Raw genomic sequence first — 27,196 nt, 5'->3', positions numbered from 1 at the left:
GGGCCGCTGCCGTCGACGCGCTCGACGCTGACGCGCCACACGACCGTTGCGCCGGGCGGCACTTCTCGCTCGCCAGCGTTGCCGAACGCCTCCTCCGGAGCGCACACGACCTCCCACTTGTCGCCGCGGCACATGAGCGGTAGGACGCTGCGCAGGCACGAGACGTGTCGATCCAGACGCCGCTCCTCCGCCTTCACGCCTTTCACGTAAGAGGACGTGAAGCGCATGCCGTCAGAGCGCAGGCCGACGGAGTGCATGTGCACGACGCCATCGTCGCCGACACACTGTAGCTCGTCACCGTCATTGTTATTGTTGTCATCGTCTTCGCGCCAGCGGTTGTCGTCGTCCACCTCTGACATCGCGATCTTCGTCTTGTATGCTGGCGGCGTGCTGTCGGGCACAGGAACTGTCCGCGTGATGGCGCGGAAGTAAATGCGCCTGTCGCCGTAGCGCGTGAAGCTCGGGTCCTGAGAGACGTTGGCGAGTAGTGCCTCTCCCTGGCGCGACCACCGCTGGCGCAGGTACTCCATGTAGTCCTCCTGCAGTATGTTCGGGTCGTGTGCAGCCATGTACTCATCATAGCGCCACTTGCCAATGACGAGCAGCAGCGCAACTACGGCCAAGCCCCAGGCCCATTTCTCTACGGTGGCGGTTGAGGGTGGAGGCACTTGTGGCGGGCACTGCCTCTTGCCTGCCTCGGCTGCATTGTCGACGTCCGGCTGCACCGCATCTTGTGTGTTCACATAACTTTCACCAGACAACTCGGGTTCCTTTCTTTGCACAGCATCGGCATTGCCACTCCCCGCTTTGCGTTTTTCACTCATGGCCCACCTACCCCCTAAAAGCCAAATAGCCAACGGAAGAAAAACAAAAAAAAAACACTTGTGCGCTCTCTCTCACACAACGCAAAAGGAGGAGGTACACCAATAATAATACTAACAGCAACAAATTTCGATTGCTCTTCAAGAGCAGTACTGAAAAGCGCATATTCTTAGACCTTCCTCCATCTTTTTTCCGTTGGCGGCATCTGATGAGTGTGGAGGGATAAAAAAGAAACAATAAGGAGAGGGGAAGGAGGAGTAAGAAAAAGAGACACGGATTAAACCCCTTTCCTTCTGGGCATGTGCGGCGCCCCTTTCCAACCCTCCTCAAAGCCCAACTTGATCCTCGTCCTACTGCTGCGCCCACCACCCCCTTACATGTCTTCCTTGTCGTCTACAGCCTTCTTCAGCACCTCCCCAACTTCCGCCGCCGTGCGGCCCTTGCCGCCACCCTCGATGCTCAGCAGTTCAATGTCAAACGCCAGGGCAGCGTAGGGCGGAATATTCCTGCCAGCTCCACGCTCGCCGTAGCCAAGTTCGTACGGCACGTAAATGCGCCAGTGGTCGCCCTCGCGCATCAGCTGCAGCGCCTCCGTCCAACCGCTGATGACCTGGTTCGGCCGGAACGTGGCCGGCGCGCCGCGCGCGCGCGAGCTGTCAAATACAGTGCCATCACGGAGACTGCCGACGTAGTGCAGCTTGCACTCGTCGTCCAAGGCGGCAGCGTGCGTGCCGGTGCCGTGCACCAGCTGCTCAATGACGAGGCCGGACGGAAGCGTGATGGCACCCTCCAGCTGCGCCTTGGTCTTGATGAACTCACGGGAGACGCGCTTCCGGTAATTGTTGAGGCGCTCCGCCGGTGATGTCTTCTCGTTGGAAGAGGCATCTGCAGTGCAGACGAAAAATATTACAAGCACAGCCAATACACACACAGTTGTGCGCACTGCCAGGCGCTTACCCATTGGCGTCATGTTGCTGCTGCCCAACCAATGGAACCGAGATGAAAACAAAGCCGCGTGGATCTTTGAAAGATGGAGGGGCGAACCCAAAAGAAGAAAAGACCAGAAAAAAGAGCTCATAAGAGATACAGAATTACTTTGAAGAAACCAAAAAAAAAAAAGACCAGCAAAGGAACGCCTTTATGCACCAAGAACGTTCATCCCTTCTCGTTTCTTTTGCTTACCTTGTTGTGGTAACTAAACACTGATGCTCTCCGCATCATCGCCATCGCCATCCTCCTCCTCCTCCTCCCCCATTGTTGTGGTGTTGTAGAACAGAGGAGGAGGAGGAGGAGGATGGTGATGGAGAGTGCTGTTGTTTTACATTTCAGCTCTTTCAACATTCGACCGACCAACAGCTATATCGTCCACGGAAACGTAAAACACACGCTCCTCATAAGTATCAACGGTGCGCCATATTAAGAAGGCACAGTCGCCAATAAGAAAGTAGACAAAGTACTGGTCATCATGACCAACGTACGAACCAAAGGAGCGGCCCACAACACAATGGAACCGGGAGCCATACTTGCTGTTGAGTTCACGGGTGATGAACTGGGCAATTGCGGTCTGCTCTTTCAGCCCCATCTCACGCAGTGCATGTGCGGCGCAATCTATACAGTCCTGCTGCAGCTCCCGCGACATCGCGGACTCCTTCACTACAGCGACAGTACCTGCCATCAATAACTACTGCCGTTCTCTGTATTGCTTTTGCAGGAGTCCCTTCACACCTTCAGTTCTCCCCCCCCCTGTTGCAATATGTACCGTGAGAAAGAACAAAAAGAAAACAAAACAAAACAAAACAAAAAAAAAAAACAACGACAAAGAAGTCAGAGTGATTCGAGTCATATTCAGAAAACATAGTCACGCGAAGAGACGTGAAAGCAGTAGTTGTTGACATGGAGATCTTTTTTTTCTTGTTTCTTTTTGTTGTTATGATTTTACAGAAACGTTCTGTGCATTCGGCGATGCAGACACCGACGAGTGGCCTTGGTAGAACCGCACGTCGCCGGCGACAAAGTCGCCCAGCGTGTTCACCTTCAGCCACACCTTCCGCGCCTGCCGCGGGAGCGCAACAACAGGCAGGGAGTTCGAGTCTACCGTTCGTTCCTCACGTAGAGCTTCGTCAGTGGACGTGTGACCGCCACCTTCTCCCTCTGCTTCCCCTTCTTGCTGCTGTGCGCCAGTTATCAGCGTGTCGTGCTGGAACAACAGCCACCGCCTGCCACTCCGCACCGCTTCCCCACAGAGCACATGTGGGATGCTCTCCTCGATATGTCGTGGCCACATGTATGTTTGCGCCAGCGCCTCCAAACGACTACTGTTGCCGTTGCTGCTGTCCCCATCACCAAGCGGAATTGTTACCCAGCGCGTAGTGTCGAAGGAGCACCAAGAGACATTCCGCCCATGTGGAGAAGTGTGCGCAGCCGCAGGAAGCGTACCACGCGTACAGTTAGGCGTGCTACAATAACCGGTGCTGTCAATGCACTCCATGCGTCTTCGCCGTTGCTCTCGAAGGGCACGCGAGGGAGAGAACCTCTCATCTAACAGCGAGCTTCGCACATTCACACCATCATCTCCTTCATCGTCACCATAATCAACTTCCTCGTTCCCGTTTGATAACGGCGCTGTTGCACCTTCACTCCCGTCATTTCCCGGTGCATCTATTGGACTGTTGCTACTCCTGGTCATGCCGCTGCCTCCGTCCCAGCCGCTGTTGCCATCCAGAGAACTCTTGACGTCCCGCCACGCATGCCAGAGCCACTCTGCTCTCTTCTTCTCGTGCTTCTCATCCGAACCGAGTCGGCGCAGCAGCCGACGTAGACTGCGCTGCTCAGCTCGTGGCCTCGACGGGTCCACGCAGCACTCAAGAAAGCGCCGCCTCTCGTCAAGCCTCGAGCGACGAGCCGCCTCGTCGCACAGCAGCGCCATGCGCACAAACTCCGCAGCGCCGTGGGTAGAAACTCGCGTCATCCACGGTGGTGCCGCCCGACTATATTCACATCCCTCTTCTTGTTGCTGCTGTTGTCGTTGTTGTTCCTCTTCTTCTTCCTCCACCACAACATTGTTCCCATCGCCACGGTCATCATCATCGGCCGTCGTGTTCGGTCCACGCGTCATAGGTGGAACTATGTACGCACCCCGGCCAACTTCACACACAGCATACACATCACGCCCCTGCTCCTCCTTCACAGCAACGAGCTGTGGCTTTCGCAATGCGCCGCCCGACGCATTTGACGTTCCCTCATCTGCCTTCGGGTACTTCTTGTAGCACAGTGTGCGCTCCTGCGCGAGAGACTCAAGCTTGCTGCGAAGTGTGGGCAAAAGGGTGAAGGCAACTGCCCCTGCGCTATCATCGTCCAAAAAAGCTAGTGGGTATGCCTGCTGCAATTCTTCCTCATGTTCAATAGAGAGCTTCTCCTGGTCGGCGAGAAACTCTTCCTCCGCCACTAACAGCTCCTGCTCCGCCACGCCCGCAGCAGCAGCACCTGCCCGGCGGTCGCTGCCGTGGCTCTGCAGACGCAGGCGTCTCCGCTGGACCCGTGCGAAGTGTTCTCTGTCCTGTTCGCGCTGCATCTTAAAGCGTGCGCGAGCGGCAAACACCTCATCCTCGTGGTGCGCGACACGCTCGAGGAGGGCCTCGCGGAAGATCAGTATTGCCCGATTGTACACGTCATCAGTCGCAGATATGCATTTCGCAACTTTGCGGCGGGGGACACGCGAGGCCATATACCGCGCTATTGCCTTCTGCTGCTGCTGCTGCTGCTGCTGGTCGCTGGTCCCCCCCCCTTCTCCCCAGACCTTTTTTGTGACGCGTGTTGTGACCCCGGCTACTTTCCACCACACACCCAACACTGTAAGAGCAGCACCAAGCACAAGAAAGAACGAAAGAAGTGTACACTAAGAAAGAAAATATCCACCTCTCAGTGGTTGGTGTGGAGGGGAGGGGCACACACGGAAGGCAACGCAGAGATCCAGTTGAAGTGCATCAGCAAAGCACAACAGAAAAAAAATCACCAAACAACAGAGAAGGACAATACGCCCCCAACAACAATAACGGAAAAAAAAACTGAAACAAATCACATCCTTACACCACCTTCGGAGGACTATTGGCACCGCCAGCGTTGTGCGGCTGGAAGAGCGCCATGCGTGAGCGGTGACAGACCTCTGGTGTTGTAAAGGGAAGCACTCGCTCTGCTGACGCAATAGCTTCACTCATCGCCCCCAGGATGCCGGCCGGCAAATCCCACTGAGAGACGGGTGCCAGGAAGTGATCGTAGCGCTTCGCAAACATCGTTCCGTAGCATTGCATAAGCTCACATTGTTGTTGGCTCAACTTGGATTCATACTCCTCCCGCTCGGCCATACTCAATGGGACATGTAGTGCTCGTTCGCGCTCGTGACTACTGCGCATATCCTCTATCTGCTGTTGCAGGCTGCGAATGTCGTCAAGGAGACGATTCTTGTACTCCCGCTGCTGTGCCAGGGCTTCCTCATAATCAGCGGCCGCTCGCTTCCACTTCGTCTCGTGCTCCTGACGTTCCCGTTCTCGTTCTGCGTGAAGGTCTTCATGCCGCTTCCTGAGGAGCCGCAGAGCTTCTTTCTCCTGTTGTTGCTGAAAAAGCTGAAGCCGCAACGCCTCCACATCAGCCTCCTCTGCTTGCTTCACAGCATCTTTGGCGTCAAGCATAGCCTGCTGTTTCGCCACTTCATCTTCAAGCCTGTGAATTGCTTCATGCAGCTTCCTTCTCTCCTCGTCACGCTCGCAGCGCATGCCCTCCACAAGCTGCGCGAGGTCATCGGCATGCTCTCCCTGCCGTTGGAGTTCCTCCTCCTGTATCGTGAAGAGATCCTTCAGATCCGTAAACTGATGCTGCAAATGCTGGATTTCTTCATCCTTCTCCCGTATCGCTGTCTCATGCTGCTGACTCACTGAAAGCATCTCAATCGTCTGCTGCTTCTCCTCCTTTTCCTTTTGTAACTCGGCAGCCCGCTCCTCGAGGGCCGTCTCGGCGCCGCGAAGCACCTCTCGCGTTTGCTGCAGCGCTTCCTCCTTCCGCATCAGTTCCTCCTGCAGCTGCGCAATATCGTGGCGCAGCGTCCCCACGAGCCCCAGTGATTCGTGTATCTCCTGCGGTGCTATCTGCGCCACCCCCGCCGCCTCAGGTGTGTACGGCACGACAAGTTCTGGCCGCACAAACACGCCCTGCCCCGGCAGACAGGCGAAGTATGACTTACCCAGCACGCTGCCGTCGTTACGGCCGGGGGTGCCAACGAGCTCGACGCCCACCCACATGCCACCTGCAAAGTCGGTGGGTCCCGCAAAGCGAAGGACGCCGCGGCGCAGCTCCGTCTGCGGCGGCACCGGCAGCACCGTCACGAAGTCGTCAAGACCGCAACGGCGCAGCTCCGTCACCGCCGCCATCGTTGACGCTCTCTTCTACTCGGCACGCAGCACGGACCCTAAGGGAGGACACCCACGCCCGTGATAAGAGGCGAAAAGGCCAAAAAAAAAAAGAAATAAGAAGAATTACAGTTACTTTTCTGGACGGGGAGTAGTGTGTAAAAACTCCACAGAGCAGTGATACTAACGCCCCAATTCTCTTTAAAGCGGCATATGAAGCAAACTCCAAGCAGAGATGCAAATATGGGAAGTTGACATAGCAGATTCACGATTCAAACAGTAAAAGATTACCCCCTTTTGAGCTCCAATTTTCAAAAAAAAAACTTGGATTAGAAGGTGGTTCCGCGCAAACGAACTTATGTAACGAAGCAGTACTGAATAAGCAGGGGGGCAATAAAAAAGCGTGTGTCACTTACAGTGTATACATGACAGACGTCTGAAGAACGCCCGGCGTGGGAATACGGCAGCCGACAGCATCGCGTGAGATGCGAAACAACAACAAAAAAGGAAAGAAACACGGAACGGAGATGTGCATGCTCCAATTTCCCTTCCCACTTTCCTCTTTCTTCACTTCTCCCTTCCCTCTCTTTCTATCCTCCTTATCACGTTGATGAAACAGGCTTAGAGTGACGCATGAGCCACTTGAGTGTCACATCGATGTTAACGTAATTCTTCGCGCTCACGCTGTAGCACGCCGCTTCGCGGTCATGTGCGAGTTTCGACAGCTGCAGTTCTGCCGCCACCGCATCGGCTGAACAGGCCTCTTCGAGATCGTTCTTGTTGGCAAGCACAAGCAGCGGAATCCCGGAGAGACACGGGCGCTCCACGAGATCGTGAAGGCTTCGCCGAACCTCCTCAAATAGGGCCACGTCGCACGCGTCCACTACGAACACGATGCTCTGCACACCGCGACAGTAGCGCTCCCACATGCCGCGAAAACGCGGTTGACCGCCAATGTCCCAAACTTTGATGTTGACGCTGCCACGGGTGACCTTGCGGGTGTTGAGGCCTATCGTCGGAATCGTGTCGTGTAGCTGCACCGACTCCTTCCCGTCGCAGATGGCAGCCAGGAAGGTCGTTTTCCCGGCACCCTGAAGACCTACAAGCGTGACCTCCATCTCCTGCTGCCAGAAGAGGCTGCGCACCCACTCGAGTAACCACTCGAGAAGGCCCATTCGCGCGTACTATGTGGCGAAGCTAATCTGCAGGGCCCAACTAACACAAATACAAACACACACACACACACACACACCGTTAATTCCCTTTCTAATGCCGTTCAAACAAGAGGGAAACCACTTGGAGGCAACTGCACGCCCAGCTAGTCATGATGACCAAAGCAAACAACGATAAAAAAAAAGACAGGAAGGCGACGCAGATCAACAGCGGGGGTCATAAAAAGCAAACAACGCCCAAAACAACAGAGAATCACAACCCTCGCCCTTCTATAATCACAAGAAAGGAAATGAGGTAGGAATAAAACAACAACAACAACAACAAAAAGAGAGCACCTAGTACGGCAGTTGACCCTTCAGCACCATAAGGGAACAGTATGGAAAACGGGAAGCACAGCTTCTACTCTACAGAGCCGTCTTGACACCTCTCATCCTCTCGTGGAGAGAAATGACACGAAGACGAATAAGGAAAAGAGTTCACATCGGCTTCCACAGCGACACGCTCAAGTCGCTTCTGTACCTCAGACACGAAGAGTGCTCGCTGCTGCCGCTCCAAATCGTGTTGCTTTCTGCGCTCCGACATCATCTTCTCCAACTGTACAATGTCGCTGGACAACTTCGGCTTTACCGTTTCGTCAATGAAGTTAAGCTTCGATTCGTATTTGTTGACCCGAAGGCGAAGTCGCAGCAACTCGTCTTGGAGCTGCCTACGCCACTCCCGCTCCTTGTCCAACTCACCCTGCAGTTGCTGCACCATCGCCTGTTCACGTTCATGTGTGTCAGTGCGCTGCTTCAACGCGGTGGTCAGTCGACGTGCTTGCAGCAGCAAGGACTCCCCGCCATTTTGTGGCAAATCGTCTCCCGGCCACTCAGTGGAGCGAGAGTTCAGTGGTAAAGGTCCACGCCGCTTTGTTTCTCTGTAGTCACGATTGTGCTCCGTCTCCTCTGCTTCGCTGCACGGGGCTAGCGGACCGCGATCAAGAGTTCCGTCCGCTCGGATACGATCGCAAAGCGAGCGCACCAAATCTAAAAAGGTCGCGTACACCGCGTTCTGGCGTGTGCACACAGACACACGGCACCGCCAACAGAAGTCCCGCCTAGGCGTTCGGCGACCAGACACCTCTTCGTCAAACGCTCCTTCACGTACTGCCTTCCTTTCGCCATCCTCCTCCTGCTTCTGGCGGGGCGATAAGATCTCCAATACACTTTTCGACAAACTCCGTCGCACTCTACTGGCATTGCCGACCTTTTTGTCTTCGTTGCATAATTCGTTCAGGTCGGCTTCATCGGCATCGTCATTTCGCATCCCTCTACTCTTTTTGTCACCAGGTGAAGTATCGCTGAGAAACAGACGATAAGCAACTCGGAGCAACTGCACCACCTGCGCATCAACCTCCTTGCCCACACCTGAGTTCTGCGTCACTCTTCCGGCAACGGGCGCCTGAAATGTCTGTTGGCGCCGACGCGCCGCGTCATTCGTTTGGGGATCAGCGTCCCCCATTGTCCGGGTGCCACTTCTGACGCAACGGTGCCGCTGCTGCCTCCGTCTCGGCTCAAAGTTCTTTTCTTCTTCGTCATCGTCATAATCGTTCGGTTCCTCTCCTTCACCCACGTCCTCACGCACCGATCGCATCACGCGGTCTGCAGTAATCTCCAACAGTTTCTCCAAGCGATACAGCTTCTCTTCCATAACTGTGGGTGACGGGGCGCCTCGCTCTGCCACCGCCTCGCGAACGACGCGCGGGAGTTCAAAAAGACATTGTCGCAATTGAGAATGAATTACACGACGCATCTTGCGGTTTTCTTCCATGGAACGCGAGAGCGTCCTCCTCAGCACTCGTGCTCTTTTGGTGGTAGCAACCAACTCCTCCTGCAGCCCTTGAAGTTCAACCGAACGCACGACCGCCCGCAACTGTACGGGCACGGTATCACGGACATCCGCTATTCCAGTAGCCCGCTGTTCTTCAGGCACGGCAGCAGCCTGCTGGGACGCAAGTTTGGCAACAAGGGCGCGAAGCCGCTCATTTTCCCCGAGCAGGAAGACCTCCCGCTGCTGGTGGAGTTGCAATTGCTGCTGTAGCGGTGTCACATTCATTAGATTCTTAGGAGACCCCTGAGACAGACCCGACTGCGTTTCATTGGGCAGATGCGACGAGCCACTACACAAACCTTCGAGCGGAAGGGCCTGACTGGCGTGTACAACCTCGACGTTGCGTGGTCGCTGGCCTTGTTGCAATGTAGGAGTAGTAGCGGCAGCTCCAGTGTGCAGATACGCCGTGCTAGTGTCGTGCTCCACCGCATCTTCCTGTGGAGCGTATGGATGCATAGACGCCAAGGCGCCAACAACAGCTGCTGCTCCACTTCCCTGCGCCGCGCCGCACGGAGAGAGCTTCTGCACTGAATATTGACACACGTTTTTCTGTGATGATGAGACATGCAGACCACTCCCTCGTGAGGCCGAAGCTGCCTGCGTTGCCCCTCGCTGTCGAACAGCATTTGTCTCTCTTCTGATCGGTAGCAACGTCGGAGAGCAGTTCTCAAGAACAACACAGTTGTAACTTTTATTGTTGTTATTGCAACCACGACCGTCCTCACTCCCATCCTCACCATCTTCCTCTTGTATAGGCACATCTGAGGGGGCCCTGGCACTGATTGGGGACTCTTCCTCCCGCACGTGTCTAGGCTCCGTGTTTTCTCTTCGTTGAGGCGTCGACCACAACGGGTTTTCTACTTCCTCCAAGGTTTGTTGAAGTGTGAGAAACATCTCCTCTTGTTGGTGTTGCTGTTGCTCTTGGTGATGTCGTGCGTACGGTGAACAAATCTTTGTTGTAGATCGCGGCTTTGCTACCGAACCCGGTGTCCCTTCTTCACTCGTAGACTCCGGCAATGTGCGGAGTGACCCTAACTGATTTGTCGCCCGTTGTGCAAACAGAAACACGCTGCGCGCCTGGAAATATTGATCCCACCCAGAGTTGACGCACACAACAAGAAGACATTTGCCAATGCCCGCAGCGATGCAGGCGATAACGTGACTGCAACTGGCATCTGCCCCCAACCACCACCCATGCTCAGCTGAGAGAGCTGTACCAGTAGACGGACTTTTTGCCGTACTGCGAGACTGTGTAGAGGTGTTAACACTCACCGACCTCGACTCGCTGTCATTTAATCGGCGCCGTTCGTCCGCCAGACGCAGTTGGCGCAGGCTTCGTTCCGTCTGACGGGCGTAGTACATGGTAGACTCGAACAGGTAAAGAAGAAGCGGTGACTCCCGCAGCGGCGCCCAAGACACATTCGTCGATGGTGAGACTGGTGCTGAGAGTGGATCCCTATGCTTCACTGCCGTCATCGCACTCCCTTCGTCTTGCCACTGGGCGCAGGCCTGCAATGCGCTCGCCAGAGCCCCCAGTTCCCTCGCAACCTGCTGCCCATGCGCTGCAGCGGTGCTGTCGGGAAGAAGTGTAAGGTGAAGTTTCGCCTCAAACAAACGGGTTCCTTGCTGCTGTTGTTCAGCGCCGGGCTTCCGCACAGAGCCATGCCTTACCGCCACCCCACCCCCTGAAGTCCGTGAAATGGTAAAAGTGAGCACCAATGTCGACTTGATGGCGTGGTCCGCCTTTTCAGCATCCGTGCGCAACGCACGTGGTGCGTCAGTACGTTGCATGGCTCGAAGAATACTTAGTGAGGCATTATCCCGACCTTTAAGTGTCTGTCGTGTCGGTTCCACAAAAGCGATACCTTTGGGCTCGTTGACTAAGCGCCGCGGCTTCTCTCGCCTGAGGCGATCCAGCTGGTCGCTATGATGCAATACGGCGTTGGGGTCCAATACATCTCCCACTCCCCACGCATGGTACAAGTCTACCAGGGAGAATGAAACATCACACGAGCCCCTTTCTTGCGACGGGGAACTTGAGGCGTCAGTTTGCTGCAGCAGTGCTTGGGCGGTTGCTTTGGCCAAATGCAGAAACAATGCGCGGCGATCTGTAGCGGATTGACTGCCGCAAATGAAGATTGTGCGACTCAGCGAGCGTAGTTTCCCCGGAAACTCTTTGTATGATCCCATAGACACACTATCCCATCTTTGTTGCGTGCTACCAGACCTGCTGGTATCGATACCCGTCATCGATTTCCCTTCCGAGACTGGGCCGCTGAGATGCGATGTGAGAAAAAAATTACGGCACAAATCATACAGCAGAGGGGCTACTTGGGCTACGAAGATACTACCGTGATGAGGACTAATAGTGACGTGATCAAAGCGAAAGCGAGTGCCTGCGTTGTGTAACTCACATGCAGCGTCATCTGCATACTTGCGTGAGGCCTCTGTAGAGATTAGGGTCGCCTCACACGTAGCTTCCTTCACTAAGAGGCATCGGTTCGGAAGGTGCTTCTGATCATGCTGCTGGTAACCGTTGCGATGTGTGCCCGCCTTGGGCAACGTTATGTGCAGTGCAGTCAGCATCAAAGCAGAAGGCTACTTGTCATCGACGAGGGAGAACTCGTCCCCGCAGTATTTCTTATTTATTTATTCGTGCGTGTTTGTTATACACACCAACATAAAGAATGTTGGAGAAGGCAGAAACAACAAAAAAAAAGAAGAAAAAAGAACGCGTTAAGCAAGAGAGTAGTGTGTCCCGATTATGACAATAAAGAGACGATGATCAAAACTGTGGTAAGGCCCGAGACAAGACACAGCCTCCATACCTTTGCCCTCTCTCTCACCCTCTCCTACGACTAGGAAGCGCACACATCAGGCCACAACCACCACTACGGGAAACCATCCCTCCCATCTATTCAGATAGAACAGAGGTCGTTCCTCACACAGGCACACACACAGAGGCACAGGATGTCCCCAAACTCCTTCCTTCTTATGACACAATTATTGGATTCAAGTTCCCTTTCCGTCGCCGCCACCGTCCTTCTTGAAGTTGCTGAGGAAGTTCATAGTTGTTGCAGTGCTGCGTGCCACCTTGGCGAACCGTGAGCCAAGGCTCTCCTCCTCTACGGTTGGTTTCTTCGCAGTACTGGACGTTCCTGCCGCTGTCGTCATCGTCGTCTTGGTGGCCGTCGGTGATGCTAGCGTCTGCACATTGCCGCTACTTCCACCAAGACCCACTAGATTGTTGAAAGCACTCGAGAGACCACTACTGGTCTGTCGTTCAGACTGAGTTGTAGTGGGCGAAAAGAAGTTGGCGAAGTTGATACCACCACTTGTCCCACCTGCTACTGCGGATGACTGCGCGGTGGTACCTGTGGCAATACCAAGAGAGGCCTCCCGCTGCAGGTCACGCTTCGTTGCCTCAACCACGCCTCGCTTAGAGAGGCTTGCAATCGCCATACGCACATCCTCCCGCCGCCTTCCCTTAAGCTCGACAAGCCGCACAAAATTCTGAATGGAGCGGTCATCAGGCAGCATCACCTCGTAGTATACATCGAGAAGGGTATCTACTGACGCATCCACCTGCAGCACCTTCAGGGTGCGGTTGAGACGGTCAAATTCACGTCGAACAAGCTTCATATACCCTGTCAATAATGATGGAGCAAAGCGGTTTGGGTCGTTGAAGTTCGGAAGCTGCAGGAAGGTACGCTCCAGCGCGGCGGAATCTACACGCATAAGCCCCAACGCAAAGTCGGGTGGCAGACGGCGCATGTGGTAAAGAGAATCCGTAAAAAGGGGAATCACGTTAGCGGCCACCTTGTCCAGAAGAAAACGCAGAATGGAGGAGGGAAGCACCGCCGCACAGACCACCACCATGTCGTGCAGCACAGCGCTCATAGAGCGAATGAGGGTGGACTCGTCATGAATGTCCTGCTCCTCGCCACGGCGATTCACAAAAGCACCGTTTCCGTACTCCACTAAGAATGGCGCCAGGTTCGCCTCCGTCCCCTGCACGACACACTGAATGGCTTTACTGTAGAGAGCCGTGAAGGCGTCTGTGACTTCGTTGAAACCAACCTCTTTTGAGGGGGCTTCACCACGTGTGCACACCTCTTCACCAAGGTCCTGGCTTGTTGACTGGCACAAATCCGCGGTGTTGACTACAATGCACGCCCGACGCATATCCTCCTTCGTGGCAGCGGGAGTGGGCAGCAGCGCCCGCATGGACTCCGCAAAACGGATAAGATGCTTGCGCCATACTGCAGCCATCTCCAGCAGCACATCCTGCTGGGAGATGCGAATGGTGCGCTTGAGGCTCTCTTTAATAAAAATGAAGAGGTCCTCTGCCACCGGGAGTGTCGCACCAACGCGAATATCCGCATCGTTATTCCACCCGGGCACCCCACCGCTATTGCTACTTCCTTCGCCACTGCGTGCCGCTTCCACTAGGGGCTGCGAGAGCGCATCGCCCATCAACTTGTCTTCGTTATGCACAAACAGATCCATGTGCGCCTTAAAAGACGAGAGAATCATGCCATTATACCTATAGTCAGGCACTTCGCTGCGTCCTGGAAATTCCTCTTTCCATGCCATCATGTGTGTGAGGTCACGCTCAATGTCAATGGTCTTCTGTAGCACATATGTCAACACCACCACGTCGATATCGCCAGCCGCCTCACGGAGGAGATAGTCCAGCTCCGCCTTGGTGCGGAGGCAAAACGTCACACAGAGCTCCTGCGGCACACACCAGTGACGCGGAAATACATTTATAAAAAGGCCTTCCTTCTGCTCAAGAAGATTGCGTATATACACATACCGCCGCTCGGTACGCTCCAGTTTTGCATCTTCCGACCCACGCTTAAAGCGCAGAGAGTACACTTCTAGCAACTTATCAATAAATTGATCACGAATCTTACGGATGGCGTCCTTGCTGAGGAGATCCACGACGGCACAGGCTTCTGCCATCAGCGTCTCATCGATGGCGTCAAGGGATATGTCACCAAATATCGTGTGGCGGATGTAGTGTTCCAACTGCCGACACAACTGGGCCTGTTTATCATTAATATCCCTCACTTTAGGGAGATTCTTCATGGGCTCAAACATGGCAGCGTATTTCTGTGCTTCCACCAGGGCATCACGACATTGGATAAATTTTCGGCGTTCGAAAGAAGTGGATAGGACTTGAAGCTGCAGCATCCATAGCTGCATTGAGCGTAGTGTGTTAATACTTGTTGTTAGGTTCGTCTTCGCCGTATCAAGCTCACGAATGTGCTGACACAGTTCACGCACGGTATCCTCACTCTTCGCCGCCTTTGCCTTGATGTCCGAGACGCGATCATACAACGCGACGACGGCAGTCTTGGCGTTGCGGAGGTCCTTGTCCGCATTTGCTGCGTTGGTTGCCTGCGCCTCCACCGCCCTCAGCAGATCGTTCTCCGTTTGCTTTAGCCGATTCGTCGTCTCATCAAGGAAGGCAGGCAGCGCAGCAAGACTCGCCTCGTCAGGGAATCTGCTGTTAAGGTACTCAACAGGATCAAAATTGGGATCGTCGAACGGGTCACGAGGAGGGTACACCTCTGCCAGCGCCTTCTCCACCGCAGCACTGAATCGCACAGAAGGCATAATCGACACTGTGGTTTTGTTCTCTTGGGTGTGTGTGGCTCTCTCTCTGTGTTCCTTACACACACACACACACAGTCTCTCTCTCTCTCTCTCTCTCTCTCCTTGCTTCCTTTACTCTTGGTTGGACTTGCCGCACGTCAACACCACGAGCAAATGCGCGCGGCAAAAGTGGCAGTCCCTCCCTTCCACTACTGAAGGAGCGAGAAACAAAACAAAATAATTTAAAAAAGGACACAAGTCGTTCTCAGCTGCAGTCATTCTTTGAAAATCCCACCGCCGCTATGGGTGCACAGCAGAAACAGGAAGATAATAGGATGCCGAATGTTCTCCAACACCGTGGAGAGAGAAAGAGAGAGGAGGCCTCACGTGCGACGCGAGAGCGTCGGCACGCACTGAAACAGCAGCGCCCTCAACGAGAGACCCGAGTTGTGAAGAGCAATCCGCTCCTATTCACAGTGCCGCATTCAAAAGTCGGGTTGACTCATCACTTCAACACCTCAGCAGAAGCACGAAAACCGCCTTCTGTCAGACCCAAGGAAGACCCCAACAGCAATATCAACACGGCCCATGTAACTTCAACCAAGTCACGCCTACACACACACACAGAGAGAGAGAGAAAGGTTTACCACACCAACATTAAGCCAGATTTTCCAGCGCCTGCCTGGATACGACTATGCTTCACTTCTGCGTGGATTGAACACCCTCGGTCACACACGGCCCCTTCTGAGACATGCTTATGAGGATGGAGTGCCACCGCACTGCGTAACCCACAGATACCCCAAGGAAGGCGCTACGACTGCCTCTAGCCGCATATGCTGACACACCTGTTTACAACAGTCCAATGCACGCCAATTCACGTGGGAAATGGTGCACTACCCCTCACAGAGAGTGAACACCGATTGCGTTGGGCCTGAAGGTGAAAGTGTGCACCTGTTTTTCCATCGAGATTTTGTTCAGTCTCAAAGGGTGTCTTCCACCACCTTCATGCTTTCAGTAAGCAGGTTGAGCCGTGCATTGCGAAAAGAAAGGGTGATGAGATGCAATGCCTGCATAACTGCCATTAGCTTCTTATTTCACCTTCAAGCTACACATCACCAAATTTCTCGGCACCCATGCAGACAAGGGGGAAATAAACACGAAAAGGCAAATGAAATGCCGGAGAATTAAGTGACGTGTACACACACACACACAGAGCTTCCACCGACAAAAAAGCCAAAGAGCAAAGGAGGAAAAGTCCTCCCTCGGGTATGAATTATGCATGTTGTGCGTGACGACCTTTTCAAAGACCCTCATTGTTAGCAACATCAATGCAATGATGATGGCGTTATTCTGCTATTAAGCTTAGTATATATATATATATATATATCCAAATACAGAGATGAAAAAAGGAACAAACACCCTTACAATGTGCCTCTTTCTTTCCCTCTCAAATACTTGGGTCATTCTCATCATTCTTTCATTTTTTTCCTCCTGTTCACCCTGACAGACGCACCTGCATACTCACTCACTTCGTCTACTTCCGTTTAGCGTAGTCCTCTGTCATGCGATTCACCTCGAGCTGGACGTGCTCCTTGTAGTCGGCGATGTCGCCATTGAACTTTTGGCAATGTCCTTTATCCACAATCCAAATTTCGTCCGCAATCTGCGCAATAAGACGGAGATCGTGCGACACAACGACGACCGCTCCCTCAAAGGCGTTCACCGCATCGGCTAAGGCGTCAATGGATTCGATGTCCAAGTGATTTGTCGGCTCATCGAGAATCATCAAGTGTGGCGTCTTGAAGGCCATCCACGCAAACACAACACGCGATTTCTGCCCATCAGAGAGGGTATTCATCGGCGTCATCTGCAGCTTCCCAGAGACGCCAAAGCGGCCGAGCGCGCTGCGCAGTATGGTCGTGTCAGTAACACTCCGATACTCCTGCCCCATCCACTCAAGCGGTGTTAGCGACATGTCGATCTGATCCACAAAGTGCTGATGGAAACGTGCAATAATGCAGTGCGCATTCTTCGCCACGTAGCCGCGCGTAGGCTCCAACTCGCGACACATGAGTTTTGTCAAGGTCGTCTTGCCGGCACCGTTTGGCCCCACGAGACATATACGGGATTCCATGTCAATGCCAAGCTCGAGATCTTCAAAGAGCGGGTCACGGTTGGGGTATGCGAAGGAAACCTCTCGGAACTGCAACATCGGTGGCGGCAGCTGACCGGCACACGGAAATCCAAAGTTCACCTGTCGGTCCTTCGCAACTGCATCTGTGAGACCACCCTGCACCATGCGGGCAAGTGTTTTCTCCTTCGACTGCGCCTGTCGGGCGAGTTTCGCACTACCGTGACCGAAGCGGGCAATGTACTCCTTCATATTTTTGATCTGATTCTGTTCCCACTGGAAGCGCCGCATTTGGTTACTCTCCTTCTCCGCACGAGTAATGCAGTACTGATCGTAGTTTCCATCGTAGTATAGGAGCTTACCCTGACCCATGTGGGCCACCTTGGTGCACACATTGTTCATAAAGTCCTGCGAGTGTGAAACCATAAAGAGAATCTTTTTAAACTTGGAAAGGTAGTTCTCCAGCCACACGACAGCCTCAATATCGAGATGGTTTGTAGGTTCGTCGAGCAACAGGACGGTGGGATTGATGAACAGCGCCTGTGCCAACGAAATACGCATACGCCAGCCACCAGAGAAGGAACTGGTTGGCCGCTGCTGCATTTCTGGTGTGAATCCCAAACCGAACAGAATTTTTCCAGCACGCGCTTCTGCCGTATTGGCGTCAAGCTCATCGAGCCGCTTGTAAATCTCGTCCGTGCGCATCACCACTGTGGCGTCCTCCTGGTCTGCAAGCGCAAGCTCCTCCAGCTCCCTTTCCAGATTCTCCTTCTCCTTGTCAACGGAGACAACGGCGTTGAGTGCTGTCATGTCGGACGCTTCCACCTCCTGTGAAACAAAGTAGCGATCAACGTGCTTCGGGAACGGTATCTCATAGAAGCCGAGCACCTTCAGCAGAGTCGACTTTCCGCAGCCATTGGGACCAACAAGACCATAGCGGTGCCCCGCTACGAGGTTCAGCGTGGCGTTCTCGAGGATTGGCACGCCTTGGTAACTAATGTCGATCTTCTCGACGAGAATGTCACTCACACCGTCACGAAAAACAGGATTGGCAAAGGCTACCATCGCACCCGAGCTCTTCGGCTCCTCATCAGGAATAGCGGACTTCGACTCCGTCTGCTGCTGCGGTTGTTTTTGGTTCTGGTCGGACGCGGCGGCCGCCTCTTGTTTCTTCTTTAGGTACTTTGGCTTCCCCATACTTCCGTCTGCCAATCAAATTTCTCTGCCCTTTCCTCCTTGAGTGTGTGCGTATACGCGTATTCTAGTCAGTGAAGGCCGTTTCGTCCAAAAGCTTCGCACCTCCGAATGAAGTCACAGAAGCGGAGACTGCTTAATAAAAACTAAACACAACGACATTTAGAATCATGATGACGAAAAATGAAGTAGAGAAGACAGAAAGGGGAAATAATAAGATGGAAACGATAAACAAAAAAAGCCACGGCCATCTCACATTGACCAGAAGCCAGCATACCTTGTGAATGTCACTTGTTGGGTCCTTGTTTTGTTTTATTGTTGCCGCGCAAAGGAGCAAGAAAAAAAAAGCAGTTACTCATATCATTTCTTGCTTCTATTCGCATCGGTTCCTTGCATGCGCCCAAACATGAGCTCCTCGTCTGCTCAGAGAAAGAAAAAAAAAAAGACCAGCAGCACAAAACGAAAGTCCTTCTTTCCAATGCTCAGCTGACAGCGCCCCTTTAAACCTCCCTTCTTCACCACCACTACCATCAGCACCACGCTTAAGACGTAAAACGGGTCTTCTCAGCTTCACTGTGCCATCGCTTTACGCTTCTCTGCTTCGTGGCGTTTCTGTTCTTGTTCACTCGCGCGCAGGCGCCTCAGCTCCCGCTTTCTGCGTTCCGGAAGGTCCTTGATGTATGAGCGGTGCGAAATGGGGATCCAACGCTCAGGGTCGATGCGTGCCTCGGTGTTCTTTGGTGGCCGCCGCATCGCACGACGGCGCGCCGGCTTCGTCCTCACGCCGTCATTGTCGCCCACAATGCGGTGGTAGCCGAGGCTCTCGAGAAGCTGCCGCGACGGCAGCTGCGTCTCCGCCTCGGTGACCGCCGAGGACGTGAGTGTCTTCGCAGCAAGATCACTGCCGACACCAGCCTCGGGAATTGTCTCGATGCACGCGCGCGCCGCCTGCATATCGTAGTGTGACAGACACAGCGCCAGCAGTGCACGTGTCGCCGTGTCACTCTCCAACGTGGGAAACACACGCTGAACAGCGCGGATGACGTCTACCGCGTCAGCGTTGAGGCCGCGTGAAGCGAAGAACTGCACCACCCACAGCAAAATGGCCTTGGTGGTTGGGACCCCCTTTGTTGTGGCGGCGGCGGCAGCGGCGTATTCAGTGAGAAGCTTCTTCGCCCCATTCACGTCGCCAACCTGCACTTTCCACGTCACCAGAGTCACCAAGGCGCACGGCTTCTGCCGCAAATCCTCCGCCGCAGAAGAGAGCGATTCGATGGCGTGCTCGAGATCACTGTTCTCCAGAAAAATCTGTGCGGCGATAAGGGGTAACAATTTCCTCGCCCCAGGGTTGCTCTGCTGCTGTTCCCTTACGCTTTGCTGGTAGTGCTTAAGGTACTCCGTGACAGTCCTGTCATCAGACTGCCGCTTCTTTTTACTCTCGCGGACGGCAAGCGCGAGCTTGAGGGAGTGTGTGAGATCTGAATCAGGATACTCGTTCGCGATGAGCTCCACTTGCCTCTTAAAACCATTGAAATTCTTTGTATGTAATAGCAGCATCGCTGTGTTGTATCGCACGAGCAGGCGCTGTCTCGATGTCAGCCTGCTGCTAACTGCAGGATTCTGCGCCGACTTGAGTTTGCGGTGTGTATCAAAGAAGTCTCTGTGGCGCTGAATGGCAGCCCAGTTGATCGACGCCACAGCAAGAGTTACGGACGAAGATGGACGATGCCGAAGCACCACGTCGAGCAGGGAAGTCGCCTTCTCCTCATGGTGGATAGTGTATTGCACAAATGCCATTTGTACCCAGATGACAGCAACTTCATTGAAGAAGGCCCGCTCGGGTGAGTTTCTGTTATCAAGCAGCGCATGCAGCTCCACATCACCTTTCGCACATGCGTCTTGGAATGACCGCAGAGAGCTCTTCGGGTGAGCCCGTGCACATAATGCCTCCGCTTGCTGCAGTGTTTGCAGCGCAGCGGAATAATCCTGCATCTCAAGCAGCGCCGTCGCCGCATTGTACAACAGATCAGCTGTTTTCTCATCTGCCGCGTGCACTATTGCTTGTGTTTTGCGTGCGTCGATAGCGGCGCATGTTGCCGCGTAGTTCGTCTGCAGCTCTGTCTTCTCATGCTCGTCGCGGAAGGCCTCCTTCGCCAGAAGCGCCTCGTAGATGCCCGCAGCAGCTTCGTACTCCTCCAGGTGGTAGTGCAGCTGCGCCAGCAGGTGCTGCGACGGCACGTGCTCGACGGTGTGCGGGGCACGGCGCAGCACGTCCTGCGCGGCGTGGTGGTCGAGCGCCCGGTACATGCAGTACGCCCGCTGGAAGGCGAAGTCCTGCGAGGCGTCCCGCAGTGACGGCTCAGCGGCGGCGAGCTGCTTAAGCACCGCCAGAGCGGCCGCGTGCCGGTCCTGGTGAAGCAGGCAGACAACCTTGCAGCGCAGCGCGTAGACGTGCTTCGGTGACGCGGAGAGGATCTTGTCGATCGCGGCGATCACCTTGGCCGACTCACCGCCCTCGGCTAGCAGTCGTTCCAGCTGCTTCTCCCACTTTGCCACGTCACTCATAACGGCCCCTCCTTGTACGTGCTTCTTTTCTTCTCTGTGTATATATGTGGGTGGGAGCTCAAGTATCTCCCTTCTAGGCTCGGCTTCCGAGAAGAATCACAGTTTTTCTTTTTCCCCAACAGGCTTTTTGGTTTCGCACACAGCACTCGACACGGTTGGTGTGCCGAACACATTCATACAACAGAATGAAACCGAGAGAATGGAGAAACTGCACACACAACCCAAGACACAACAAAGGAACACACATCCAACTCCGCCACCAACGCATGGTAAACACTCTGGTGTTGCATATATATCAATACCAGCCCTCTCGCCGCGTGCACGGCGGTGTAGGAGGAGACAAACAGTACACAACGATACAACACTACACGTTGCCGAACACCACCAGGCACAAATAATCAAATGCAACAGTGCTGATTACATGAATGAATGAATGAATCCTTCATCAAGAGCCAAAAGACCCAACCACTAAACCAAACCCCCTTTCATATATGCCGCGCAGAGTGGAGGAGAGCGGTCCACGGCGGGTGCGGGAGGACAAACGGATGCGGCCCCCCGATCGCCAGCCATCAACTCAACTACACACGCCATTCCACTTCATTTACACATACACGAAAGCGCAAGAAAGGAAAGAAAAAATAAAGAAAAAAGGAAGCAAAAAATCATCAATACGAAACCCTAAAACAAGCCACCAAGAACGTAAGCACACAGATAAAAAGACCACCGTAACTGGAAGAAAACAAAGGGGGCACGTGCAAGGCCGTGCTTTTATTAGTTATCTCCCCCCCAAAACACTGAGGGATGAGGCCTGGCTGCAGGAGAGGTTCACACTCTGCACATATAGCAATGTACCCGAACCCCACATAAGGAAAAGCAGGCAAACGAAGCACATGGTAACCACGGACCTCCTCATACCACAAGGAACCTTAGTCCTCTCACATCATGGCCTTTATCATGTTTCACACTCCGTCGTAATATTTTTTCTGCCTCTTCCTGTTTTAATTGGATTCGCTTCAATTCAATTCTTTCCCCTCTTTGACCCCACAGTTTTCCTCAATGTGATGTTAGTAGTAAACACCACACAACCATCCGCACACTTCCTCAGAGATGCAGCAGAGGCAATACATGGGTGAGCTCACTGTTTACCGGCGTGAGTGCACAAAATCCTCGGCATGCACACAAATACAATTCTCATTTTACCTTCAACAAGCACCGCCCACCCATTTGCGTCACGAAGCGCCGTCACCTACACCCTGATGCTCCTCCAACTAGGGGAGAAAGGCTTCTCAACGCCACGAGTCCTCGCCAGTTTCTAGCTCTTGGACCTCCTGCTGCACCATGTCGTTGACAAGCTCCTCAAAGCTGCACGAGGCCTTCCAGCCGAGGTCCTTCTCCGCCTTGGCGGGGTTGCCAAGGAGCGTCTCCACCTCAGCAGGGCGGAAGTAGCGCGGGTCGACGCGGATCAGCGGCACCTTCTGTGGGTCTGCCTTGTTGTACGCCACCTCGTCGAGGCCGCTGCCGGTCCACTCCAGCTCATAGCCGAGCTTCTTGAAGGTCAAGTTGCAGAACTCCTTAACGCTGTGCTGCTCGCCCGTCGCCAGCACCCAGTCATCCGGCTTCTCCGCCTGCAGCATCAGCCACATGCCGTACACGTAGTCCTTCGCGTGGCCCCAGTCGCGCAGGGCATTCACGTTGCCGAGGAGGAGATCCTTCTGCAAGCCCTTCTTTATGCGCACCGCGGCGCGCACAATCTTCTTTGTCACGAACGTCGCACCACGGCGGGGTGATTCGTGATTAAACAGGATACCGTTGCACGCAAACATATCATATGACTCACGGTAGTTCACCGTCATCCAGAAGGCATAGAGCTTCGCCACAGCATATGGACTGCGCGGATAGAAGGGCGTCTTCTCCGACTGCGGCACCTCCTGCACCTTGCCGTACAGCTCACTTGTGCTTGCCTGGTAGAAGCGGCACGTCTTCTCCAAGCCGTTGGCGCGGATCGCGTCGAGGATCTTCAGCGTCCCCATGGCATCCGTCTGCCCAGTGTACTCGGGCGTGTCAAAAGAGACCTTCACGTGCGACTGTGCGGCGAGGTTGTACACCTCATCGGGCTTCAGCTGTGCGATCAGATGGTGCAGGACGGTGCCGTCCGTCATGTCACCGTAGTGCAGCGTAAGGTTCTTGTTGCGGTATATGTGGTCGATGCGCTTCGTGTTGAAAGACGACGAGCGACGGATGACCCCGTGCACCTTGTAGCCCTTTTCGAGAAGCAACTCGGCGAGGTACGAGCCGTCCTGGCCGGTAATGCCGGTGATGATGGCGACGCGCTGTTTCGACTCCGATGTCATTTTTTTGTTTATTTTGCTTTCAGGTGTATTGTGCGTGGTACCCTGTTGGAGTGAGCAGAGTCCATATTGGGTGTGGGGGATAATTGTGGGGGAAGAGGGAGAGAGAGAGAGAGAAGAGAAAGAACAATACAGGAACTCACCTGACACAAACACAAAAAGTAGTGAAGCCTTTGCCGTCATAGTGGAATCACCATGGGATACCATAACAACATGTGAGAATGAAAACAGTAACGGGTGCGGGAATATCGTTCCGGTGGTCGAGGGCTGAACAAGGGACACCATTGCTGTACGAAACGAAAAGAAGTTGGTGGACCCATATGAAGAGGGGATTCCAAATGACCACACTTATTATATGTATATAAATATATATATATACCCGCACGTAACGAAGTAGAAAAAATAGTGTTGCACGTAAAGCAGATGGAGCTGTGCACTGTTGTGAAGCTCAAAGAGTCTTCGGTAGAGTCGCCGCGCCTTGTTGGGGCTGTCAAGAAGCTCCTTTTTCACTCGTAGCAACGCGACCAGTGGCACGTGCCGTGCTTAGCAAAGCTGCAGCTCCTCCGGAGTTCGCCGGCTTCGGAACTCCACACTGCGCACGTCTTTTGGCTCAGACTCGTGCGGGTGTGGCAACGTGAGACAGCACATTGTCACTGCCCACGCCTCGCACATCGCAAAATGTGGCAACTTCTTTGCCACCATGACCCTTGGACTTCATCATGAAGCAGATACTGCGACCTTCAAAAAAAAAAAAAAGCACAGGGACGCCAGCGAGCAGCACTCACTCGTCGTCGTCGTCATCATCCTGGCCTGCTGCTGGTGCAGACTCCTCTTCCTCAGCGCGTTTCCACCACTTTGCAGCCTCGTCACACCCTCCAATATACACGAACTCAGCGTTCTTGTTGGGTGTGTTGCAGCTGCACTCAACGAAGTTTTGTAATAACCCTCGCATTTCAGGTTCGGGTCCTTTCACCCACCCGCCTGATAATTCGATCCTGCAAGTAGTCCAACGCCGGGTTGTACTAGCCAAGCTTCTGCTCCACCTCACTGACGCATTTCAGGTGGTCCAAAGCATGTCTTCTCCGCGAGTTTACCTCCACCACCCTTGCATCGAGTTCTGTCGTCATCGCTGCCTCCCAGCGACAGCACGCTGTAGATGGTGGCCCCAGTGTCACATTCTTGCGACGCACCTGCTGCAATTTGGCCTTAACATCCAGAACCTTGTTGCCGTACCCAGAGGGCGTCACCTGCGCCTCCACTTTCTGCGCCCTCAGACCAGACTTGAGTGTACAGACACCTTCTAGCATGTTGGGACTATCTGGCCGAACAGTGACAATAATAGAGGTTCGTCCATGCCCCGTCAACGGGTACTGCAGCATGCGCGTAAAAGGGGAGTCGCGGAAAGAGACAACCTTTTCCCCATTCACCAGCCCAGCAATGCAGTTGTCGAGTGCGGTAAGTGTTTTGTTGATCACCACAATTTCCTTGAAGGTGCCATCCGTCACTCCCGACTTGGAGGTGCACCCGGAGCCGGTCAATTCATTAAGATACAATCGCCCAAACGTGACGTTCCCAGTTGTCCTATCCTTGCACCACACCTCCAAGAAAAGTTAGACGTGTGAGCGTGAGGAGGCAAAGTTCATGTTTGTGCTCGCCACCACATGGTTGCTGTCACCCTCCTGAATGAGCACACTGAACTGTTCGTCCGTGTGCACCTCGCGAATGGCCACCTCCTCAATGATGGCGACTGTCGCCTCCTCCATACGGATCCTCAAGTTGTCCTTCACGATGTCCAGCAAGTCCCGCACGGAGTCTCGATACAACTGACCCTAGTGCTGCTTCACCGTCACCTTGCACTTGCCACTCTCTTTGGCGATCTTCTCACGCACGTGGCGAATGCACTGCGGTTGTATACCCTCAAGGCCTAACGTCAGAGAATCCAGCGTGAGCATCTTCCATGTGCCTGTCGGCCCACAGATCAAAATGCAACCGTACTATCCTTTAACCACGTCGCCTACGGTGTTAATACCGATGGTACGGAGCATTTCCTCCTCTGTGGACTTAACTCCACCCTTTTCCACACCCACGCAAAACAACATATTTGCTCGGCCACCTCCTTGATGCAAATCCAGTCGCCTGACACCTCTTCCAGCTCCGTGTAGTTGAAGCGACCGGGGATGTCAAACTCACAGTGGAGTGGGCGGGGGGCGCGTTTGGACGTACAACTTGATCTTCGACATGCTGAGCGACATGACAACCTCTCTGACGAGGGAATAGGTCCCTGCGGTACGTCACATAGCTAACTTTTGTGCGAGGGTGCGCCTGTTCGTCTTTTTTTTTCTTTCAACACACGCCACCACCAAAGAAGATGAGGAAGGAAAAGGAAAAGGAGTGAAAGACATCGTCTTGTAATAGAGAGATCAGGTAGACGAGCGGTTACCTGTGTGCAGCACCTTGCCAGAGTAAGACTGTTAAAAGAACTTCTTAAGCGGAACACATACACATACACAACATGATAAAAGACACGTGCAGGCCATCACATAACAGGGAGAGAGGAGGCCCTCCCACCCACCCAAAATGACAATTTTATATGCCTCCTTGGCAGGTACGGGAGAAGGGGAGGTGGGGGAAAAGGGAAACCATAGATGCACACCTGCACATCTGAAACGATACTCGCGGCCTTTTTTTTCCCCTTATACCGCTTCGTCAGGGATGAAACAAAACAAAAAAAAACGAGTTTCTTTTCAAGTCTTACTCCTTGCCTCTGGCTCGAGGTACCATGCATACACAGTAAGCCACGCGGTTGTTGTAAAAATACATGAAAGATACATAGAAATGAGAAGCTTGGTGTATTCCTTCACCTTATACGAGTACATGCTGCAAATAATCGATGTGTTGATCGCTGTTGGGGCAGAAGTAAGCACCAACATAACTAATATAAATGGCCTATCGTACGGCATGAGAGCATTAACAACAAGAAGATGCACAACACCAAAGCAAACTAGCGGAATAAAAAAGAGACGGAGAGCAATAACACATATTATAAAGCGCAGGGGCAGTTCAACCGAACCTTCACTCTCTGCAAGGATGTTGATACCCAACACGAGGAGCTTCAGTGGAACGGCGCCTCCTGCAAGGAGCTTGATGCCGCCGAGCAGCGCTTCCCCCACCGGGTTACGGACGAGTAGGCCAAAGGGCGGCACCAGCGCGATCAACAGTCCAATGAAACTGAAAATGAGCTGCTCTGTACAGAGGTAGGAGAGATGCAAAACGATGTACTCTGGCCACGATGTGTCTTCCAACCGCCTCACCCTCCGCCTCGTGGCGTTTGTGGTGAGTTCAGGGAGCGGGCGATAGTCTTCAAGCCGTGTCAATGGTTGGTAGCGTGCCGGGCTGGCGTTCTCAGCACCCTCGAGAGGAGCGGATGCTTTCGCCTCGGTCTCGACACTATGAATGTGAGTGGTGGCAAAAGCAGCTCTAGCCGCCAACTCATTTTCTTCTTCCAAAGCCAAAGCGCATTTCTCGATGATCATCATGCCAACGGACCAGAGGAAGAGAGAATGCACAACGTTATAAAGGAACACGTATGATTGGGCCTCTCGCTTTGCCTTGCTGTCGCACCAGGAGATGTCAAGATTTGACGTAATGCTCAAACCATATGTTATGACGTTTTGGAAGGTGCAGGCAAGTTGAAGCAAGCCGTGAAACTCAGCGGGGATGAACGAGCGGAAGGCGAAGGCAGAGGCAACGCCAATCACCATCGGAATGAAGGGCAGGATGCATGCCCAGTAATACGTGCGAATCATATCCCACGATATATCTGTTGCGAGCTGCGAAAGCAGCAAACATGGTAAGAATATCTTGACAGCGATGTAACTCAGCGCCTTGAGCGTCTTCTTCTTGTTGCCAAAGTTTCGCGAAGCGTAGATGCCCATCAAGGCGATAAGAATCACCTTGCCGACGGTCACCACCGACGACATAAACTGACCCATCTGTAGAACCCCTCCACGAGCTTCACCCAGCACATGAGAAATAAAAGGGAAGCGAGAGAGAGAGAGGCGTGTGCATATATATATATATATATATATATA

General features: G+C 53.6%; 15 protein-coding genes across 15 annotated transcripts; 2 read left to right on the top strand and 13 right to left on the bottom strand.

Annotated features, from left to right (window-relative positions):
- Positions 1-2: 2 nt before the first annotated feature.
- DQ04_01551140 (putative FKBP-type peptidyl-prolyl cis-trans isomerase) lies at positions 3-824 on the bottom strand (the record flags this gene model as incomplete). Its single annotated transcript, XM_009310849.1, has 1 exon — positions 3-824. A coding segment is annotated over one exon (822 nt), but the record flags the coding sequence as incomplete, so codon positions are not given.
- Positions 825-1,195: 371 nt separating this feature from the next.
- On the bottom strand, positions 1,196-1,792 carry DQ04_01551130 (macrophage infectivity potentiator, precursor; the record flags this gene model as incomplete). Its single annotated transcript, XM_009310848.1, has 1 exon — positions 1,196-1,792. The coding sequence occupies one exon, from the start codon at positions 1,790-1,792 to the stop codon at positions 1,196-1,198; it is 597 nt and encodes a 198-aa protein (XP_009309123.1).
- Positions 1,793-2,140: 348 nt separating this feature from the next.
- Positions 2,141-2,497, bottom strand: DQ04_01551120 (dynein light chain; the record flags this gene model as incomplete). Its single annotated transcript, XM_009310847.1, has 1 exon — positions 2,141-2,497. One exon carries the CDS (start codon positions 2,495-2,497, stop codon positions 2,141-2,143), a length of 357 nt encoding a protein of 118 aa, XP_009309122.1.
- Positions 2,498-2,749: 252 nt separating this feature from the next.
- Positions 2,750-4,546, bottom strand: DQ04_01551110 (transcription factor IIA alpha-beta subunit; the record flags this gene model as incomplete). The annotated part of the gene is made up of 1 exon (XM_009310846.1): positions 2,750-4,546. One exon carries the CDS (start codon positions 4,544-4,546, stop codon positions 2,750-2,752), a length of 1,797 nt encoding a protein of 598 aa, XP_009309121.1.
- Positions 4,547-4,904: 358 nt separating this feature from the next.
- Positions 4,905-6,242, bottom strand: DQ04_01551100 (hypothetical protein; the record flags this gene model as incomplete). Its single annotated transcript, XM_009310845.1, has 1 exon — positions 4,905-6,242. The coding sequence occupies one exon, from the start codon at positions 6,240-6,242 to the stop codon at positions 4,905-4,907; it is 1,338 nt and encodes a 445-aa protein (XP_009309120.1).
- Positions 6,243-6,823: 581 nt separating this feature from the next.
- Positions 6,824-7,396, bottom strand: DQ04_01551090 (putative ADP-ribosylation factor family; the record flags this gene model as incomplete). The annotated part of the gene is made up of 1 exon (XM_009310844.1): positions 6,824-7,396. One exon carries the CDS (start codon positions 7,394-7,396, stop codon positions 6,824-6,826), a length of 573 nt encoding a protein of 190 aa, XP_009309119.1.
- A 397-nt stretch (positions 7,397-7,793) lies between these two features.
- On the bottom strand, positions 7,794-11,849 carry DQ04_01551080 (hypothetical protein; the record flags this gene model as incomplete). The annotated part of the gene is made up of 1 exon (XM_009310843.1): positions 7,794-11,849. The coding sequence occupies one exon, from the start codon at positions 11,847-11,849 to the stop codon at positions 7,794-7,796; it is 4,056 nt and encodes a 1,351-aa protein (XP_009309118.1).
- A 426-nt stretch (positions 11,850-12,275) lies between these two features.
- DQ04_01551070 (vps53-like domain protein) lies at positions 12,276-14,888 on the bottom strand (the record flags this gene model as incomplete). Its single annotated transcript, XM_009310842.1, has 1 exon — positions 12,276-14,888. The coding sequence occupies one exon, from the start codon at positions 14,886-14,888 to the stop codon at positions 12,276-12,278; it is 2,613 nt and encodes an 870-aa protein (XP_009309117.1).
- A 281-nt stretch (positions 14,889-15,169) lies between these two features.
- DQ04_01551060 (hypothetical protein) lies at positions 15,170-15,628 on the top strand (the record flags this gene model as incomplete). Its single annotated transcript, XM_009310841.1, has 1 exon — positions 15,170-15,628. One exon carries the CDS (start codon positions 15,170-15,172, stop codon positions 15,626-15,628), a length of 459 nt encoding a protein of 152 aa, XP_009309116.1.
- Positions 15,629-15,752: 124 nt separating this feature from the next.
- Positions 15,753-16,055, top strand: DQ04_01551050 (hypothetical protein; the record flags this gene model as incomplete). The annotated part of the gene is made up of 1 exon (XM_009310840.1): positions 15,753-16,055. One exon carries the CDS (start codon positions 15,753-15,755, stop codon positions 16,053-16,055), a length of 303 nt encoding a protein of 100 aa, XP_009309115.1.
- A 346-nt stretch (positions 16,056-16,401) lies between these two features.
- On the bottom strand, positions 16,402-18,195 carry DQ04_01551040 (ABC transporter; the record flags this gene model as incomplete). The annotated part of the gene is made up of 1 exon (XM_009310839.1): positions 16,402-18,195. The coding sequence occupies one exon, from the start codon at positions 18,193-18,195 to the stop codon at positions 16,402-16,404; it is 1,794 nt and encodes a 597-aa protein (XP_009309114.1).
- Positions 18,196-18,762: 567 nt separating this feature from the next.
- Positions 18,763-20,757, bottom strand: DQ04_01551030 (signal recognition particle protein; the record flags this gene model as incomplete). The annotated part of the gene is made up of 1 exon (XM_009310838.1): positions 18,763-20,757. One exon carries the CDS (start codon positions 20,755-20,757, stop codon positions 18,763-18,765), a length of 1,995 nt encoding a protein of 664 aa, XP_009309113.1.
- A 1,286-nt stretch (positions 20,758-22,043) lies between these two features.
- DQ04_01551020 (putative GDP-mannose 4,6 dehydratase) lies at positions 22,044-23,108 on the bottom strand (the record flags this gene model as incomplete). The annotated part of the gene is made up of 1 exon (XM_009310837.1): positions 22,044-23,108. One exon carries the CDS (start codon positions 23,106-23,108, stop codon positions 22,044-22,046), a length of 1,065 nt encoding a protein of 354 aa, XP_009309112.1.
- Positions 23,109-24,127: 1,019 nt separating this feature from the next.
- DQ04_01551010 (hypothetical protein) lies at positions 24,128-24,484 on the bottom strand (the record flags this gene model as incomplete). Its single annotated transcript, XM_009310836.1, has 1 exon — positions 24,128-24,484. The coding sequence occupies one exon, from the start codon at positions 24,482-24,484 to the stop codon at positions 24,128-24,130; it is 357 nt and encodes a 118-aa protein (XP_009309111.1).
- Positions 24,485-25,849: 1,365 nt separating this feature from the next.
- Positions 25,850-27,097, bottom strand: DQ04_01551000 (putative transporter; the record flags this gene model as incomplete). Its single annotated transcript, XM_009310835.1, has 1 exon — positions 25,850-27,097. One exon carries the CDS (start codon positions 27,095-27,097, stop codon positions 25,850-25,852), a length of 1,248 nt encoding a protein of 415 aa, XP_009309110.1.
- Positions 27,098-27,196: the final 99 nt, after the last annotated feature.

The sequence above is a fragment of the Trypanosoma grayi genome, assembly GCF_000691245.1.
Source record: "Trypanosoma grayi strain ANR4 Tgr_155_V1, whole genome shotgun sequence".
Lineage (NCBI taxonomy): Eukaryota > Euglenozoa > Kinetoplastea > Trypanosomatida > Trypanosomatidae > Trypanosoma > Trypanosoma grayi.
This window is presented reverse-complemented; position numbering and strand designations above follow the sequence as displayed.